Here is a 21,350-nt window from a genome sequence, read left to right as displayed (position 1 = left end):
TATTTTTTAATCCGTTTTCAAAGCCATGTAAAAAAAAATCGCGAATGTCGTGATCATTAATGCCTTTTCATATATGTATATTATTTTTCTACTTGTTCATAATAGTTGTATAACATTTTAAGTCTATAAAGTACAGTTGTAAGGTCATATAAAAGGTCAACATCTTCGAAATTTTTATTTTAGCGTGTGTACTAGGATTTCCCAATTTTTAGAGTGACCTGTTCATTCGATCTTCTATTGTATTTTAATTAAAAAAAATAATGTTTTTAAAGTTTCAGTCTTCAAAGGTAGTTTTTTTACCTCAATAGCCATTTGAAAATGACTTTTTTTAACGATATTCTCTATTTGTGAAGGGATTCATCAGTTTGAAATTTAAAGGTATGTTTTTGAATTTCAAAAGTTCCATTAAAAATCGTTTTCTTCAGTGATGCATAAGAATAAAATCCTTATTGATCATTTTGAAGAAAAATAAATTGTAGCCAACAAAATACTTTGGATAGTCAAATGATGAAATCAAACGATTTTTTCCCCAGAGTTCTTAAAAGACCCTGTTGCATCCAAAGAGTTGGGGTAAAATTGAATTTGATTTTACCCCCCCCCCATTCCCACTATAATTCATAATCGCAATATATGGCAAACAAACTAGTGTATGCATATATAAGATATTATAAGTATTAGAGTTGTTTCCCGATTGCTTGTTCTGAAATGGGTCACTATATTTAAAAGATTGGGAGCCTCTGCTATAGATAAACTGTTGAAAACGGTATCCATCCTTGTGTTTAAATATCAATACATACAATATATATAAAATTCGGTCTAGACTGATTCTATAGATGAATTATTAATGACGTCGTGTGTTTCAAAATGGTGAGCATTTTGACAACAATAAAGTTAAATCTGTTGAATAAATCATGTTTTTCAACTCATAAATAGAAGAGAAAATATAAATAGAGACTGAAAAAATCATTTAAGACCGAACCGGAAAAAAGTCATTCTTGGATAGAGTCTCAACACAAGTAACTATTAGTGTTGAATCTGGGTCCAAGACCGTATTTTTTTCGTTCCCGTCTTAACTGGATTTTTTCCCCTAGACAGATTTGGACCGATATTTCGATCAAGACCGCGATCTCAGACGGGTAACATAAATCAAATTGTTGTCAAATCGTGAACCATTTTTGGGTGTCAATATATGGACTAATTTTATCTCCTATACAGATTTAAGCTTTACAAATATGATTTACGCAACACATATAATTCCATTTGACTGTACACCACATAAAGAAATAACTTATGTACGTCAAGCGTAGCATAAGTGAAGCGAAGAATATATGACTAAGAAAGAAGATAAGGAACTCGACTTTTTCGAGTTATTCAGTTAATTAACACTTCGAAGGGGCACGATAGTTGATGGAAGGTCTCATTGTGAGTTGTGAGAATTTGGCACTTATGGAGTATTCGGAGGAGGGAGGGGGGATGAGTTCTCTCGGAGTCCATCCGTTGACTGAGGAATGAGGCCGGAAGAGATCATATCTAATTATGTGAAGTTTATTTTCTTATTTACACACCAAAGTGATTTCCTTATTATTAAAAGGTTATTTCCTAGATCAAAATATATTTATCATTGAGAACTATGTACAGTGCGCCCGGTCACTTGACGTCCTATATTCATACATTCAGACAGACAAACTTTGCTGAATTAATATAGTTATATTTCAAATTAAGAATCATGATTTAAAATTAAAATAGTGGAGTGTTTTTATTTATTTTGAGACCTAAAAACACTTTCTGTGTTCATTTCAAATATATCGGTGATTACTTTTTTGTGTTATATTTTTTGTCGAAAAAGTAACAAAATACCGACCGTCATTTTCGTACCAGAAGTAAAATATTAATATTCGGACAGCATTACTATCTAATGATCTTGTAGCACACATTCAAGGGATTCTTTTTAAATAAAGACGATCACTGCCAAATGTAAAGGCATCACTAACACTTTCTTACACGAACAGTGCGTGTGGGACAACATTTCATTAACGACAACAAAGAATGAATGCGTTTGGAAAAAAGAAAAACTATAAATTATGAAATATGAAACTGTTCTGTAGAGGAAATGCCAATCCTCATAAATGGAGAGAAGATCCACGTTGAACAATGCTATGTCCGCATCAATGAATATTGAACAAAGAAAGGTCCCATATAAAGCATAAGTACGTCACTGGCAAATATTCGCAGAATAATTTTTTTGTTATAATGTCCATACTCATAGTTGTAAATATTGACTAAATTGCAGGGAGTGTAAGAACTACACCGGAGATCATGTCATATAAAGAGAGGATTTTTTTTTGCTGACAAAGATAACTATAAATTGTAGTACCTCCTTGCTCGCTGATACGTTCAAATTTTCACAAAAGGGTGGAGTAATTTATTCTGGCTCTTGGCTAAAACTGATTTTTTAAATTTACAATAACCGCAATTAAGTCAATATTCACTTCCCTGACTATGAACAGTATTACCAAGAAATAAGTGTGCAAATATATGCTAATGACGTACTTATGCGATATGTATGAACTAGTGATATCAGCTGTCGATTTTTCTACTTATCCCCTCCTCCCCTATCATTATTATTGATACTTTGACTGGTAGAATTTGAATTATCTCTTGTTAAGTAACTAACAATTATTATTGCCCAACAATTTGATAATTGAGAAGGAGTGTCAAAGAACCCAGTTGAGGCCTTTTTGTGCTTCGTTTTATAGGAAGGACATCTAGATATAATAAAGGTAACGACTTGCCAACTAGTCTGGACCCTCCGTTTTGAGTCATTTTTCTATATCAATACAGCAAAGTATGTGTTCTCCATAAGTCATTTTTAAGAGTGTAGACACTCTATCTAAGAAATATCTATACAAATCCAACATGCGGGTAATATAACAACATATATTTAGGCAAGGAGGACTGTGTATTATATCATTATATATAAAAAGAGCTTTATAAAAATGTATTGTCAACTCATAATGACTAGGCTATACTATAAAATATATATATGACTGACTCATTCTTAACAAAGAGCTTCTGCAGCTAAAGCTAACATTTAAAAAAAAGATTTAATGAATGTGACTTTCGATTAGGGCTTTGTAGCTACAGCTCAGCCAGCAAGTACAAATTTTCAAATGTCTCAAGCTGTTTTTATTATAATTTTATTCTTGAGGAGAGAAGATCGAAGTATTGAGTAACTACGTGTGAGTGTGCTCATGAAAAAAGGTGTGTAAAACTCATGATTTCTTATAAAGTTATATTTTTAATATTTATTAGGATTATTTTATTAATACATACTCAGACAAACTCGCTAATCCTCTTCATAATTCCCTTTTTTTTAATTCGTATTTTATATATTATGTACGTTCTCACTTTTTTGTTTTTGGATTTTTAATTGTTTTGATGCATCTTTGAAACCCATAGCTTAAAATAAACTTTGAGACACGGGGAATCGATCTGGTTTTATGAGAAAAAAAATCAACTGAGGAGCTAAAAAACAAACTTGCCCTCCAGAGACCAGGAATTTGGTGCCCTCAGAATGAAACATAGCCTTCGATACCGAAATCAGAATTCTGAACAACTTTTATTTTATGCCTAAGGGCTGTATCTGTCTCTGTTTGTGAAATAAATACCCTGGTTATGCGTTTTTATTGGCGTATATAGATAAAAACACACACTATCATATTTTTTATTGTAGATAAGACTGTTTTTTTGTGTTTTCACATATGGAATCCAAAGCAGTAGGAACAGCTGTGGCAGAAATTTAGTAAGTAGACGTACAAAATAACCAAGCATATTCCTATGATCTTTTTTTGTCTTTAATATAATTATGAGGCTGTTTTTATTCGAAAAAAAACTCTCCTATTCTTATTATTTTTTATCTTCTACCTTCATTCTTTGTTTCTATTACCCTTTATTCAGTCTTCAACGCGTGCACTTTCCTCCAGTCTTCTATTCCAATAATATAGAAGTTTGTCTGTTTCTCGACAAATAATATTTACAAATGCCTAATGAGTGCATCTACATCTAACCAATCAAAGGAACGTTTATAAAATAATTAGTTCAGCCCAAAAAAAAAAAAAACGGTCTCAGACCGGTCTAGGATTTCCGGACCGAGTCCCAACACTAGTATGAACACACTCTATGAAATAGATGCTGGTGGATTTTGTAGGGTTGTATATAGATAAATAGAGTGGTAATTATACAAATATCACATCACAAGTGAAATCATTTCGTGTAGGTACAAGTTGTATTATAAACATACATATGTTACGTCTCCAGAGGATGTTTGACATTTGTAAACTCTTTCTCCCCATTGCACACACACATTTTAAGAGGGAAGAACCTACATACATACAGAAACATTTGTATGTAATAGGTAGAATTGTTTAAAATATGAACTTAACGCAGTCGTGATTATTTTCTAGTTGGTAATCATATTAGCCAAAGGTTTTTATCACTTCATTCTTGAGGACAGAAAATCAGGGGCGGCCACAGGATTATATATTTTTTTCACATTCAGATTTTGTTCGGTTAAAGAAGTTACATATATAAATAAACGTTTTAGCTTACAATTAAATCCCTCAACAAAAGTCAAAACAACAGTTAATTAGCACGGTGAGTCAAAAGATAATACAAATAATCTGTAGTAGTTTGTCAGAGTTTCAATGAATGAAACAGTATTAAAACTATACGACTAGGAAAGAGGATTAGATGCACCTAGCTTTTTAAACTGTAATGTGTATTACACGGCGAATAAACTTCATATTATCTTTCTAACTAGATGGGTAGTACATCCCAAGGTATCTCCAGATGAAATAATTCATCAGATTAAGATCGGGACTATTAGATCCGGTCACAAAGTTGTAGCAGTACTCATCAAGACAGACAAGATACCTTTTGGACACATTGTAGGATGTAGAGCCCTGCTTCTACGCACAGAGGTGGTCATTGACCACTGAGGTGATCCAGGGGATCAGTATATACCATTACTTGCAGGTAAATTTGGTGTGCACATAACTACGGCATATCTCCATTCCTTCTTTGTAAACTGAATCTCTAGAAGCTCCGATTAGAGTTTTTCCATTGTGACGAAATTAGACTGAATTAATGTGTTTTGCTTCTATATTACGGGGGCTTTATAAGAAATATTGATATGAGGACAACACTTGATTACAGGGTAGTTCAAAGAGGGAGCAATTTCATTATAAAGTCATATTTTTAACTCATCAAGGCAAAAATACCTTGATTAGGCGGGCTACATCCCCTTCTACGGACGCCCCTGAACATATAATTGTAAAGTAATAACATGTACGTGATAGATTAATAGTTACACTGAGAAGTTAAGTGTAAGTCCTTGTTAGAATCGGATTATAATCGTGGATCGACATTCGAGTAATTCCAGTCTATATCATTGCTACATACGAATCGGGATTTGTCTTTATTGATATTGCTCTCATAGCAGCTTCGAGGTAATCTAATTAAACGTCATAACAACTAAGCTGCTCTCATTTGAAACACTCATCAAATTGTCAGGATTACTCCGTTCATCTTTAGTTATGTTTATTTTTCCATGCAGGAGGGTCATATTTTTTACAACTCCAGCCATAAAGGCATGTGAAAACTGATAAGATAATTTTTTTTTAAAAACACACACACAACATCAAACTTGAAAAAACCATGTCTCAACACTAATAACCATGTATATTTAATAGAAAAAATGTTAAAAAGACAGTTAGTTAATATAACTAAAAATGATTCGTCACTATGAAAATACATCAGAAAATATAAAGAGAACTAAGTCTTATCCACAGCCATATTATCATACTTGAAGAGATGAAAACATAAAAGGGCAGAGGTGAATATGTATTGTGTCAACATAAAAAAAAATCTCGAAAAAAATCTCAAAAAATAAAGTAATTCAGAATTATTTTTTTTTACTTTAAGTAAACATTTAGGGTAGTTTTATTTTTAAAACTTTTCTAATTTTGGAGCGTAAGTCCGGTCCGAATACTGTCCTACCACATTAGTTACTCACTATGCTTCCTTACCCCCGTCTTCTTTTAATCGGGACTAAAAACGTTGCCCACTTTGTTGCAATTTAAACCGTAAAATAAACAAAGTGCTTCTAGTAAAAGTGGTCGAGTACAATACTCGATTCGACCAGAACTGATAATGATTTCACAGAAGCGGCCTTAATCGTCTGAAGTCCATCCTTAGTTGAGAAAATATATAACAAATTGCGACGAAACTCCAGTAAATTTGATGAATGTGATCGCAATATTAACGTAGCGTCCCGTTCAATTGTCCATTGTGCCATCAATGAAGATCTACGGTACCAGAGCTATGCATGTCACAAAAGAAAGCTTCTAGCCCCTCAAATAGGAAGAAAAATCTCACCTGAAACAGGACTTTGATCAAGTATAAACAGAAGCCTCCCATGAAGATCTAGAGAAGTTCTTCTTAGATGAGAAATATTTCTGTCAAATCCAGAAGCACAGCTCAGAACAATAGATGGTTGGGAAACAGTACTTACTACATCCAAGGCCAAGTGCCCACAACAAGTTATGGTTCCTGTCGTTGTCAGCAACAGAGGTCTGAAGATGAATCGCCTGCCCACCGAGGTATTTCATGGGATCAGCAACATCATGAAAAATCGACCTTGGATCTGGCAGAATGAGGGGGCACCCTGTCACACAAGCTAAGAACACTTGATTTTTTTATTCTGAGAATGTAATGTACGTTCCGCCGAGTTCTTGGCCTTCTAACTTGCCGGACTTGAACTTTTTAGACTTATATTGTAAGGACATTGTCGAACGGATTTCCAATCAAGGTCCCCAACGCACCACAGGATCCCTTAAAGCTATTTCGGAGATGCAGAAGGAGGCAGAGTCCTTTTTCCAGACAATTGACCTCACTGGTCTTATGAATCAAGGTAACTCCGGACAAAAAAATCCATCGGATTCAGGTCGGGGGAACTAGGAGGCTATATATTCGTGGACACCCAATCGTAGCAATGACCCTGAGGACAATCCAGGTCTTCCTCAACTACACATCCTTCTCCTTTCGATCCTTGTCATTTTTGAGACCTCAGGATTTCTAATATCCAGATTTTAGTATCCAAAATCATCACAACAGCGCAACTGAGTTCTGCTTTTGAAGACGTAATAGGCTTGAAATCTTCTGTGATTGACTCTATGGCAGTGTTAACATATTTTTCATTATCACCAGTTATGGTGAGAAATTCAATTCCTGTGGAAGCATGCCTTGTATTTTTAACCTATTTCGATAAAATGGTCGAGGTTTTGTTGGTATACTAAGAAAATGGTTTTTTTGTTTTTGTGTTCTGCCTCCGTAGGCCTCAATATCTGCCTCACTCCAGGTCCTGAGCCGCATACAGGCTCTGAAAAATTGAGTCTGATCAAAATTCTTACATTCCAGAACGATGGAGTTGATCATGGACTTTTTTATGGTAGGAGGACATCTGTTGATATTTGGCTCAATGTAGCTCCAAACATTTCCATCAGATTCATGTCAGTGGAGCAAGGAGTCTAAATATTAAATTTGCTACGGCACCTCCCTCCTTCCTTGTAATCACCCCCCTGGAGTCATTGGTCTCCACCAGGGTATTCCTCAATTCCTCTGTCCTTCTCCTGCTTTGTTAGTATCCAGATCTATGTTCGCCAAAATGGTCAGAATAGGGAACCTGCATTTTGCCTCTGAAAATGTAAAAGGCTTGAAATCTTCTATTAATGAGTCCATCACGCTATCTTGGCTACTAAGAGAATTCTTTATATAGCAGACAAAAACAAAACATTGCGCAATTTCGTCATCAAAATGCCAGAAAAGTGCGGAAATCTAAAGAGCTGGATTTCCCTGTTACACCCTATAAATGTATTTATGTAACTGAAGAAATCAAGGGGAGACAAAAGAATTTTCACATCGACTCCCTGTATATATATATATATACAATACATCCTATATACTTCCGTTGTATCATAAAATACACAGTCGAATGAATCAGTTTACCATTATCATCAGCCTTACCTTACCTTTTCAGAAGTGCACTGTAGTTTTTGTTGTTGTTGTGGACTCTCAATACTGCAAATCACTCTGTATGTACTTTTCTAATTTTATTCACACATATATAGACGACAACGACGACCATGATGGATTGAAATACATGATAGAGGAACATAAATTAGATTGTTCCGTTTTCTGGCAAATATTTTTCCCTTCCCGCAACACGACTTTTGAGATGGGAACATCTTGGAAAACTGAGTTTGACGAAGTTTGAGGCCTTTTAAGTGGTATTTATAAGTTATTTTTGGTTAAAATTCATGTACCTCAGGATTTTTTTAAATAAAAATATGTAATATGAATTACTATAACACGCATTTAAGGGTTGTTTTCTGTTGGTAAAATGATGAAATCATGCCTCAAAATTTCAAAATTTACACAAATAAAATCTCACTATGTTATGAATTCGAACCAGAGGCAAAATAAGTAAAATAATTAGTATAATAGGAAGAACAAAAATCGAAGGGAACATCAATTTCAACCAAAAATAAACAAATAAACAATAACGAGGTTTAAACCACATTTATTCATATTTTCAGGCGAAATATCCTGGAGTCAAAATGCTCTAAGGCAAAATAGCGTAACTCATAATTACGGGCACACTTAAGATAGTGTTGCCCTTAACTATGACCCCGGTTAGTCTCACTTGTTGCTCCTAAAAGAAGATAAAATCAAATCCTTGTCACTCAGGGGTTTTTTCTTTTTTTAAATTATTATTTTATATAATATAACCAGCAGGTTTCCCGGCTTTGATCAAAGTTTTAGTCGTCGACGAAGAGACAAATTTTGTTTTAATAATATGGAAGATAACTTCGGAAGAAATCCTTTGTTTTACTCACTGTGTTTCATTAATACATTCACACGTAGTTACTCAATACTTAGAAGTAATCTCTTCAAGAAGGAAAGATTAATGATAACAGCTTAAGCAAATACTAAAAAAACATTGTTTTGGTTGTGTTTCAAGTTTTTAACTCTAAGCACTTTGGATATCTAGGAAAACAAAAATTAACCTTCTAACTGTTAAGTGTTGGAATAATATTTAGCAGAAGAACAGTTTATGGTTCATGAAGTTTAATTATGACAGCTTCAAGGAAGGAAATAAACACAATTCCCACTCTCTATCTGACAAGGACATATGTAGGTATTACTTCGATGTCGGAGTTAACAAAGACTTGTAACACCTCAAATAATCCTCATTGGTACACTCTATCTTTCATGAGTTACTTGATATGTACTCTCCTTTAGAATATAATAATTATAATAGACCTTTGGAAAATTTAAAAAAAAACACTAAAGGTAATACGCTAGAAAATTATTATTTTTATTTCGAAATTTATTTATTTATTATTAAACTATAGTTTAACAACGGATGTCTAACACGTGGACTGCGGGGCGTATTGCAGTCCTTTTAATGTTTAAGTTCGGCCCACAACTCATTCTCACTACAAGTAGTATTTTTTGATAAATATCGCTCCGGGGAAAAACATTTATCAGAAAACACAGAAAAATTTTATTTTCTAAAAAGTAGGTCATTCGATCAAATTATGCAGCGAAGGATATTTTTTTAATTTTCAAAAACTTTTAAAAATAAACATGAACAGTAAAATTAAATGTAAATTTGATAAAGTATGTATTTTATAGTTTTTTTTAAAATATATATAAAGACATTTTTCAATAAATTAAATCTAATAGATTCTGTGACACATTAAAATATTTCTATTGACAATGTGCCCCATTATTTTAAAAATTTGAACGTCCCTAGTTGAGAAACTTTATTTGATTTTTGAAACTGATGAAACTGAAAAATATATCAACTTCTTCTTTTATACTGAAAATCAATTTTTGGCTATTTTAAGTAGTGCAATTTGCGATACACTCAAACGGTTAAGGATAATAATTTGTTAATAGAAATTTAGGATAATTTCTTAGAAGAATACAAATGTAATCCACGCTTAATTTTGAGGGGAAAAAACACTTTCTAGCTTGGTTTTGTGTTCACAGATACAATAATAACTCTTGCCTCTTAGTGCCCTATCTTTTTTCTTAAAGACCGTCTATAAGAGATTTAATTATATTGAGTAACATTTAACAACAGCGACGTACCATGTTCTAAATCCTCTTTAATGAAGGAAAAAAAGACATTTCCATGAAGTTACAAGAGAGATGACACATTTAGTACCTCATAAATTACGAGTCGAAGAAGAAAAATTCGTTTATTAGTAGCAATTATGTGTATGAAGATATCTTTATTTTTCCGATTTTCTCAATAATATACATATACCCAAGGAGGATGCGCAGTATTCGTGGTATGAAAATGTCTATATACGTCATCAGCGTTTAAATATTTGATGGACGTACTAAGGAACGGAAAGGCTTCGTGGATTTGAAACATATACTACAGACCCCAGTATGATTTTTTTTTAAATGTGTTTTCTAGACCGATATTTCGATCGAGACAACCGTGAATCGAAATTTAATCTTTTTGAAATGATAGGCCTATTTTTCCCCCCTCATTCTAAGGCAGTGTTACCCAAACTGATTGTTACGACTAATGAGGTTTTATTTCGGTCAAATACAGGCTCTTAATGAACTCAAGAGGTATTTAGAAAATCATAGGAACATGCTTAGTTATTTTATACGTCTACTTGCTAAATTTCAGACTGATCTGTTGGACCATTTTTGGATTAACTAGTTGAATATACCAAAAGCAGACGTATAAATATTAATGTTGTGTTTCGGTATGAAAATGCTAGACCAGTCTGAGATATTATATTTTTTGTTGGACCGAATTAATTAGGTCTGGACAGGTCTCATATACAAATTCGGTCTATATCGGTCCAAAGGAAAAAATTGGTCTAGTTCGGTCCCAAAAAAATCCGTCGAAAGCGATTTTACTGATAAATTGTTTATAACATGACATCACGGGTTTATTCAAGTACAATGACGTTCTACGAAGTTTAAACAGAGATAGTTCGGATTAATTTTGGTCCCACAGTCTCTTATATGTACTCAGTATTTGTTCTAGAACTTTTCGTGTACTTTAGAAAAAAAAAAAAAAGAATGAAAGTTGATCAAGAAAAAAAAAATGTATATTATAATATTGGACCGAAAAAATCGGTGCATAGAGTGAGTGCGAATCAAAATTGGTCTACAAAGTGAGACCCAAGAAAATTTGGCTACAGTCTGAGACCGCGGTCTGGACCGAAAATTCGATACAAATCGGTCTAGTAAAATCACGTAAGACCGAACTGAAAAAAAAAATTCGGTGCTGGACCGAGTCTTTACACTAATAAGTATATATAAGAAATTATAAAAATTTGAGGAGTGGGCTTCAGAAACTTTGAAGTGGGCTCACACTCCCAAAAAAAGGGGGCTAATGACGCCACTGAGTTAGACTGGTCTATGGTGTAAAAATATGATTAAATATTTTCTGATTTAGTCAGCTTACCATTGCCGCCCAGGCCACTACTATTTTACATCCCAATTTTCAGCAATACTCAAAGAGTCTGGTCGTTTTTATTGATCATGATCATGACCACAAAATTGACTTTTGCAATTCCATATGTAACTGCAAAAAGTACATAAATAAAAAATATACTCTATAGGCTAGCTGTATAATGGCAGGCCATAAATAATAATACAAAAAGAACAATAATGAGGGAACAAGAACGACAAAGGAGGAGAAATCCATGTGAAAATTTAATAGAGCTATTACATAAATACAATTTTTGTAATAATCGATGTATGTGAGTGAAACTTGGAAAAGAAGAAGACACAATTCACACTAGGATCATGAGTTTTCCTACGACCTGCCTGATTTATGGCACAGTAAATATAGAGGGGATACTAATGGATGATCATATTGTTTATGATGACGACACATGGTGGCAATGGTGCACGAATATGGAAAGTAGACCAATGACCGCATTTCCAAACAAAGGCTCATTTCTATCCCGGAGACAAAATGTGCAAATCAAAGTATAAACAATGGAGTTAAGAAATTATGTATTACGTAAGTGCCCTTCCTTTCATAATATGATGTGGTATTTCTACAACCTTTATGAGAAGGTGATATAGGAAAAGGGAATGTACAACATACATTGTAAAAGATCACAAGTGTGTTGTTGACTGAAGTCGTACCATGTTGCCTTGGCTAGTTAGTAAGTAGTGTTAGTATTGAATCCGTCTTGAAAAAATACTGAAAGGACCGCAATAAAATTTGTCAGTTCTAGGCCGGTTCCCTAGTTCAACTTTCGTAGTACAGAGGGGTTCATTAAAATAAAATATGAAACCTTTAAATTTTCAGATCCCAACAAGAAATAATTTATTAATTAACAATAGAATTTGAACAAAATTAATACAATGAATAGATGTGTGTTTAAGCTCTTTTAATCATTAATATAGCCGCCCTTAACAGCAATGATGGCTTTCAGGCGGTGTTAGAAGGCCTGTCACACGCTCCAGATGTAGTTCTCTGTCATGTCATCCCGGTGCTGGCTGACAGTGGCTTTGAGGGCCTCAGTCTTTGGATGGCGGACACTGCAGGCCTTCCACTCGGCATGTACGCAAAACCTTTTTGGTGCATGTCGAGGGTTGGTATGAGGGATGTAAGGGGGCCAAAGTGTAAAAAAAGAGTACATAATGACTCATTCAAAAGAGTTTTTTTTTACAAGGATCTGTCGACCCATTTTTTATAGCTCTCTGGATAGTCTGGTGTGAAACCCCAAGATCTCTTGCATGGGCCCTAATGCACTTGAGAGGATTGCCCTGTTCTGTTTTATTAGCTCCTCCAGATCCAGTGTGGCCTTTTTGACGGAGTCCTTCTTCCTCTCCAATGTTTTATACTTGCTGACGGTGTAGACGGTGGTCGTGTAGACGACCAACTGCTTGGAGTGCGCGAATGGAAATTTGCTCGATTTGTGCGTAGGCTAGAAAGCTCAGGTTTATTTAGTTTTGTAACTAATTGTTAATGCTTTAATATATCGAAATATGAAATAATTTTAATCACTCATCCTTCATTAATTATTTAATTTGTAAGTGTATAGATGTTAATGCACCACCCGGTATATGCTATTATAATTAACATAGTAATATTTTTTACAAGATATGTACAATGATCATAATATATTTATATCATGTATAGCTTATTTGCATTTATAAACCATTGATATTTTTATGAAAAATTCCAAGGACCAATAGTTAAGGACACCCAAACCAAGGGGTTGCGTTTAATTATAATCTGCTCAATGATTTCCTTGTTTTCTACTTTTACTGATTTTAGTTCAAGACTGTTTAATTGTTGATGCGACATATCCAGGTTTCCCGATTAATAAGAATTTATTGGAAATGTTTCCGTTCATAGAAAGCATATAGATTTCGGGTTTCCAGGATCCCAAGAGACATTTCCTAGATAGTATTTATGCAGGTACATTTTGAAGAAATAAGAAATTTAGAATTGGATCTATAAATATAAGTAAAAGAAAATATACTGAGTGTAATAAACTAATAAATCGATTTGGAAAAAAGGAAAAAAAAACATTTGCCTCGAAGTAAGAAGGAAGACTATGTCCGTAACAATACATAACATACTTCTTTAACACAAGAGTAAAACCTTTCTTAACTTACACACCAAGAGATTTATTGATTAAACGCCCTTTTATCAATACATTATGCATATATATATGAAGGACAGAGCTTAGAGTAGGAGACAAAACAAACAAACAAGGGTGACCTTTGAAAAATGAGCAGATTTAACTATGCCCCATCACGTCTCTTTAACTTTTAATCATCAGACTGTCTTGACAAGATAGGATAAGAAAGTATTTATCACTAATTTTCCCTTGATCCTTATTTACGACTGAAGACGGCAGTCCCCTCCAGTTGAAGTCTCGGCCCAGTCCATTTCAGTCCTGGATATTAGTCCTAACACTAATAAAGTTATATCCTTGATGACACCACTAAACTTTATTTCTTCTTTTTTTACTCAATTCTAGTTCATACAGTCCGAAGGATCGACGGACTTAAGACTGGATTGAACCGAATAAATAAGGACTGAGAGAACATTATTTATCAACCTAAGAAATCAAACTTTATTAAAAGAAAATAGCATATAAGGCACATCCACATCAAAGCAAACTAGATTTATTTTTCTCTACATTGAGTCTGAATCATATTTGTATACTTTGACGAATTATCGCTCATTTCTAACAACAAATAGTTATTATTCTGAACCCTTTGGATATACCGCAAATTGTATTTAAATTAACCAAAATTTCGTCATATCGGTATAAATATAATTATCTTAAATCAAATTAAGGTTCTTAACTATAGCTTAAATTCGTATGTATTTAGACTCAACCCACAAATTTGAGTGCAAGGCCTTGAATTGACTCAAATATATCTTTGAAATATTGAACTGTATATATTTTTATATATATTAACTAATAAATAAAAGAATTTTTCCTTTTATTGATTTTTCTTCAAGATTGTATTTATGTTGACGCACGATATATATATTTTTCTTCACGTTTTACAAGGATAATTATTAGAGGAATACAAGAACTCATTCTAATTCAACCAATCAACGTTTAGAACACTGAAAAGAAACAGAAACTTTGACAGCAAATAACTGAACTCCGCCCCAAACAGTTTTTAAATTGTCAGGATTACCAATTTCATGTAGCATATGCACAGGACTGTACATAGTCCCCAATTTGAATCTTCTTTGCGCATAACAAGGAATCAAAAGAAAAGGCAGAAAAATTAACTGATTTACAACACAACAACCCCCTGTACGTTGGATCGGTTTGATTTTCAACTTTTTCCCCAATTTGGATGTGAGGGATAGTGGGGAAAAGTTGTGATATGTTAGGAAAATTAACTATGCAACATTTCATTTTTCTACAATGTCATCTTTATCTAGCACATCTTGTTCAAAGTTTGAAGGGAGAGGAGAGTTCTTTATTTCGCCAATAAGGATTAAAATACAGTAATAATTATTATTTTACATTAATTAACTATGATAGATATTATTCTAACCTATAAAAAACATTTATAATGCTTTTTTTTTCTCATGGTACACTATGAGGCAAAAAGAGAGAATATCATAAGAAAATTTTGATCCTTCCTTTCTGAAAATTAAAAAAAAAAGGATGTGGGGATCATCAAATTTTAAGAAATAAGACAACTTAAGAAGAAAAAACTTTTGAAATACTTTTTATCGATTAGAAAAATGTCTATAAAAAATATTTTATGAAAAATAACTAAAAATGTCTCCTTAGTATCTAAATTCACTAAGAAAAGAGTCTTTGTCTTTTTTCATAATTTGATCGAAATGTGCGATCTAAAGATGACCTCGTAGGAAAATGCTATTTTACATAGGTAATTTTCATATCATATGACAACTTTTCCGCTCTACCGTAATCGAAAAAAGTAGAAAATCAAACCGCTCTACTTTACGTGCATAAATTTATATAACCTATTGACTAACTCATTTTTGCAATGGGAAATAACAAGAAAATAAATATGCAAATACTCTTCAATCAATTTATAAGACTAATAACTCGTGTACGTGAGAATGTTTTCCTCAAAAGGCTATACAAAATATATGCAATCATGTACGATAGAAAGGTGGATTTGTAAGCAAACAAATTGATGTTGATTTTCCTTCCGAAAAACTATATTTGGATAAAAGGTATATATCGTGAATAAAACCATAGGTTCTCACACACCATTGTTCTGCATTTTTCATTCAGTTGAACATAAATACGTTCAATATATTTTCCAAAATAACTCCATGCCGTAATCCTCTTTCCATTTGAATGGCATACAAGACTTTATGTAATAACTTCATTGAAACAGATGTAAATTACGAATACTTACTAATAATATGCTTTAACTACAGGGTGGTCCAGATAAATTGGGAGAATCTTTAAAGGGTTTTAACGAAGGAACTAGCTTCGGTAGAACTATAATTTTTTGAAAGCTACATTTAATGAAACACAAGCCTCATGCTGGATCCTCTTCCAGAGATAGAAGTCGTATGGGTTCAGGTCCGGACTGTTTGCAGGCCAAAAATCCGTGCTCCAAAAGTGAGGACATTTTTTACCCATGACATCCTGCACTTTTTTGGCCTTGTGGGCCGGTGCACTGTCTTTTTGGAAGTTTTAATTTATTCCTTGGGCTACTAAATCCATCCAGGGAATGTAAATTAAAGTGGAGAACCAGTGCAATGGTAAAGGTGGATCCGCACGAGGTCGCCGCGTGGCCAAAGTTATCAAGAGAGGCGGATCTGATTATAACTAATTGAAATAATTTTAAATAATAAAACAATTCTGGTTGTACCCCTTTTAGCTCGTTCGTTATCAGCCTTTAAAGATTTCCCCAATTTATTTGGATCCCCCTGTACATAACAACCCTTAGAAAAACATCAATCAAATAAAAAAACAAGACTTCTTCATTATTAAATTATAACACCATCATCAAATATTCTTGGTTTATTTTCTCTATTTACTTCATGTCTTTGGAAATTAAAAGATTACTTATCCATAGATCTTTGAATGAAGGAAAAAATTGTTAGTAATGATGAGAATAAGAGTGTAAGAAGGTTTATATATAAAAATATATTGTCAAACAATTTAGTAGTAATAAACATAGGGGGCACCGCACAATAAATTATCTTCCTATCTTACCTTCAATGTTTTTCCTTGTTTATTCAAAAAGCACTTTGTGAAAGGGATGTTTACTTATATTAGTTTTTTTACATAAAAAACGAAATTGCGCCGTCTTGCGGCAAAATATTAGAACTCCCTAAATGCTCATTTGCATTTAATGTATTTATTATTTGTAAATACCATTACGCTAAGCAAAAGGCAGGGAATATTTTTGAAGTCGAAAGTTAGTTGGTCAATCACTCTGCATCTTGTATGGAATCCGATCTTATACTTGTATAAAAACTTCCATAAAGAAAAAGTCTAATCAAAGGTAAAATACAGTGAGGAACGGATATATAAATGTTTGAAGGGCTCTCTATGTTCTCAATATCAAAGTTGATATTTTAACAACATACATTTTGGTCAAACTTCCACAAATGGTTTTAAGAATATAAAGCCTGATCATCTGCATTGAATACACCTTGATGCAAATAATGAACAATCATATATGAATTAAATCAAAGTAATTTATAGTAAAAAAAAAAAATTAGATTTGCACAAAAAAAAATGTTTATGAACGATTAAAGACGAATTATTTCCTTTATAATAATTATTTTTATTCTACAATATGGAAATAAGATTGTATAACAATGTAATAAGATATTTTAAATACAGTTTAATGTCAGATTGACATTGGAGGGATATATTTTTAATAGAGTATAAGGCTTAAGTCCTTTTATTTGTTGGTACCATTTTGACATCCAATAGTTTCGTATTTTCCTAATTAATAATAAAAAAAGGATTTTCATTGCTACAAAACTTTGTTACTTAGCCCCTTAAAATGCCCGATATCCACAATGCGGACGTCACACGAAAAGACACTATATAAAAAATTACAAGTGTATAGAAAATAAAAACAAAATTGTCATGGAACATGTGACGTCATATTGTATCTGTTATAACTTGATTCAATTATTTCCAATTGTTTATAGTATATCTACATTTAAATGTCCTTCATTATGAGTATAATAACATGAGGCCAATAACTATGTAGGACTTTTGAAATATGAGGAATGTTAACTATCAATGATACAAAAAGACTATTTCATTTGTATTTTTGGTTAGAATATAATATAAATAGGATATTATATTTTATTAAATTATCTCCTTTTAAGATAATATTTATGATAATAAAGATATGTATTACATCAAAACAGGCACGAAAGAGGGTGAATGAAACATTTATAACCGGTCTTTGTATTAGTGCATATCTTGAAGAAATGAAAAAATATTATAATTTATATTTGCTAAGAAAAATGGCATGGAAATATTTTTATGGCTTTCTTATAATAATATATATTTTACAATTTGCAAAAATTTAACAGCCATTAGAAATTTACCATTACAACAGTCACATTTGTCGCAATCCTTCTCTCATAAATATTTGCATTAAAGTAGAGGTTAGAGCTTAATTGTACCAAGTGGATACTTGAAACCTACAAACTTGGAAAGTCTTGGAACTGTCATTCTTAAATTAAACATTTAACAAAAATCTGTGCAGAAAGAATTAAAAAATTAAGGGGATTGACATCCGGACTGTATGGTGACCACATTCTCTTGTACTAGAGAGCGATATTGTTAGCTAGGGAGGTCAGAGTTATTTTGACACTGTGAGCAGGAGCCTCATCTTTCATAAAGACAACGTTGCTCTAGGGGAATGTTTCCTATAACCAGGGGAGCAGGTTGGCCTTGAATACGTCGATATGCATGACTTCCGTGAGCCTGTAACCCTCCGGAAACCAGATCAGGGGGGCCTTGAAGGCATCCATATTAGTTATGGACTTTTTCCGAAGCCTTCGTTCATATATGGTCTCGTTGTGGTCTAGCCTCTTCTTAACATTGTAGATGGTCTTACGAGCAATTCCCGTCAACCTGACTACCTCTGTTGGAGTGAGACCCAAAGGAAGAAAAGTTTATTTCCTAAGTCTTGATTCTCGCTGCGGAACATTTTCGTCCGATTGAAAAATAAAATCAAAGCGCAGCAAGTGCTTGATAGGCATGGCTACCTATTCAATGAAAAGACAACCCTAATTTCCTCACAGAGAACCTCTCAAATCAATATAACACAAATATGTAAGTTTCAAATTTCCATTCGCTATAGCTTTTTTATTAGAACAGAGCTTAAATCGAAGGGGAAAAAATCCAAGTATTTTCTAGGGTGCTACGTGTTGTAGTTCGGAATTTTAAGACTGTTTATATTTTTATTTTCCAAAGTTGTTTTTATAATTATTTCATTCTTGAGAAGAGAACATCTAAGTATCAAGTAACTCATGAAGGAGAGTGTAATAATGAGGACTATTGGGAGAATTACAGCTGTAATTCACTGTTAGACTCAACATGGGAGTAATTCCTGTCTATGTCACTAGTAGATAAAGAGTGGAATTTGTGTTTATTTACTTCCAACCATAGCTCCTTGAAGCTGGCATTATTAAACCTCATGAACCATAAACTGTTCTTCTGCTAAACGATATTGGGTTACTGGGTTAATTTTTGCTTTTATGTTTTTTTTACACATAGAAAGTGCTTATAATTCCTTCCTCTAAGAGCATGATTAGGCTTGTAAATCCTAATCATTTTAGGGGTACCTTCTTTTTGATGTTGGAAACCATAAACATGTTGTTTATTTATATTTTCTAAAGCTGTTATCATCATTTATCTTTCATTCTTGAGGAAAAAACATCGACGTTTAAAATGAGTGTGATCATGAAGGACTGATGATTTGTTGGAGAGGTACAAGTCCTTGTTGTACTCGACTACGAAGTAATTAATTCCTTGCTAGATACATACGTAGTGGGATTTGTGTCTTTTTCTTTTCTTCTCATCGCTGTTATTAGCTGACATAATGAAACGTCATGACAGCAAAACAGCTCATCTACTAAACATTATTTCAATTGTACGAGTTGCCATATTAATTTTCTTGAATTTTACACATCGAAAGTGTTCAGAAAAAAACAGCTCTAAGCTTAATCAGGGCCTGTGCATTATTCTTGACATTGATTATAATTGAGGGTGAGGGAAGGTATGGAGGATATGTGTACATAAACGGTGGATTGAGAGATCAAAAGGCAGATGCAAAAACATATATATTTCAACTACAGATGTAACTTATTTAATTTAACAAAAATACATATATGATAGAGCAAAGTATGTAAAAGGATATACGCATCCCGTTCCCTGGCTACTTTTGTCAAAGATATCCATTTAATTTGCCTATTGAATTATTATGTGGAGCTCTTAATAAACAGTATCACAATGAAGAAAATCTGTGAATAACTTGTGAATTTGAATAACAGGAAATACTAACTTAAGAAACACATGGTCAATCTTCACAGAACACTTGGTAGAAGAGCACTCAAGCAGAACTATATACATTCAAATCAATATATTTAATTATATTGTAATTATCACTCTATGCAGACTGGATATTCAATTATAATTCATTTAAAAAATGGAGTCCAATCAAAAATTCCCGCCTAAATCCTTGTTACGTATGTATTATCAACTTACGGAGTTTCCAAGCCCTTTTCATGGAGCCACCAGAGGATGAGGATGCCATTTTGATTGAATGACCGAAGCACAAACTTGTTTCACAAATAACTTCGTTTTATTTTTATAATTGTAACAAACAATAAATTATTTTCCTCAAATTTATTTATACACTTGATAGATTACGACTGTAATAAAAAAATGGATATATTTAATACCCCACACACGGTAACAAACACTAATTGCAACTGACGAAGGAAAAAATATCATATAAAAAAGTACGACAGAAAAAAGGAGTGCGCTCAAATCCTACATAATAAATATATGTGTAATATTCCCCCCTCCTTCTCAAGGCAAACGCTCTATGCCTTGTATAGCCGTTCCGGCTTCTCCTTGATTCTTTCTCCTTTTTATTACATTGCACACCCCCTTTCTTCATTTTACGATTCCCTGACGTCATTGGTACCCACAACGTTGTTTTATTTATTTTTTGGTTGTGTCTGCTTAGTGGCTATTATATTTATAGCTATTTATTCCTTCATTCAAAGTTGATAATATACGTCAAATTGAAGGGACGTTATTATACGTATTCCACAGCTTTAGATTGATGTTGAATTATAATATATTAAATAAAAAATATTTAATATAATGTCTGATTATATTTATTGTTATTGATTTGAGCAATCATAAAAATATTGATGTCTTAGTAAAGCATTTTAAATCGAAAGTTAATTAATTTTTTTAAATTCCAATAAGCAATGATTGCTCAACATGATTTAGAGATGTCGTTTTTTTTCATTATTTCTTATTACGACTCAAAAATATATTAATAGTTATTATTTTCTTAAACTTAGGGAACCAGAATGGACGGAAATTTGCATGCCCTACCCTCCTCCTATAATGTTAATAATCCCTCATTTCAAGGATAATAGTTTAAACTTTATACTCAATAATAATATGTGATGCGTCAACATAACATAATATTGATCAATAATCAAGAAAAATAAATATGTCTCGTTAACATCAAAGCAAGTAGAA

The 21,350-nt window shown here is 32.9% G+C and overlaps 1 protein-coding gene across 1 annotated transcript in view; it reads right to left on the bottom strand.

The window, feature by feature from the left end:
* kat80 (katanin 80) overlaps positions 1 to 20,610 on the bottom strand; it is a 178,504-nt gene extending 157,894 nt beyond the window's left edge. Inside the window, exon 1 of the mRNA XM_071890121.1 lies at positions 20,334 to 20,610. Coding sequence (XP_071746222.1) covers positions 20,334 to 20,382 — 49 coding nt within the window. The 5' untranslated portion in view covers positions 20,383 to 20,610. The remainder of the gene's footprint in view (positions 1 to 20,333) is intronic.
* Between the last annotated feature and the right edge of the window lie 740 nt (positions 20,611 to 21,350).

Source organism: Lepeophtheirus salmonis, chromosome 7, assembly GCF_016086655.4.
Source record: "Lepeophtheirus salmonis chromosome 7, UVic_Lsal_1.4, whole genome shotgun sequence".
NCBI lineage: Eukaryota > Metazoa > Arthropoda > Copepoda > Siphonostomatoida > Caligidae > Lepeophtheirus > Lepeophtheirus salmonis.
The sequence above is the reverse complement of the archived record's forward strand: the minus strand, read 5'-3'. Positions and strand labels throughout refer to the sequence as shown.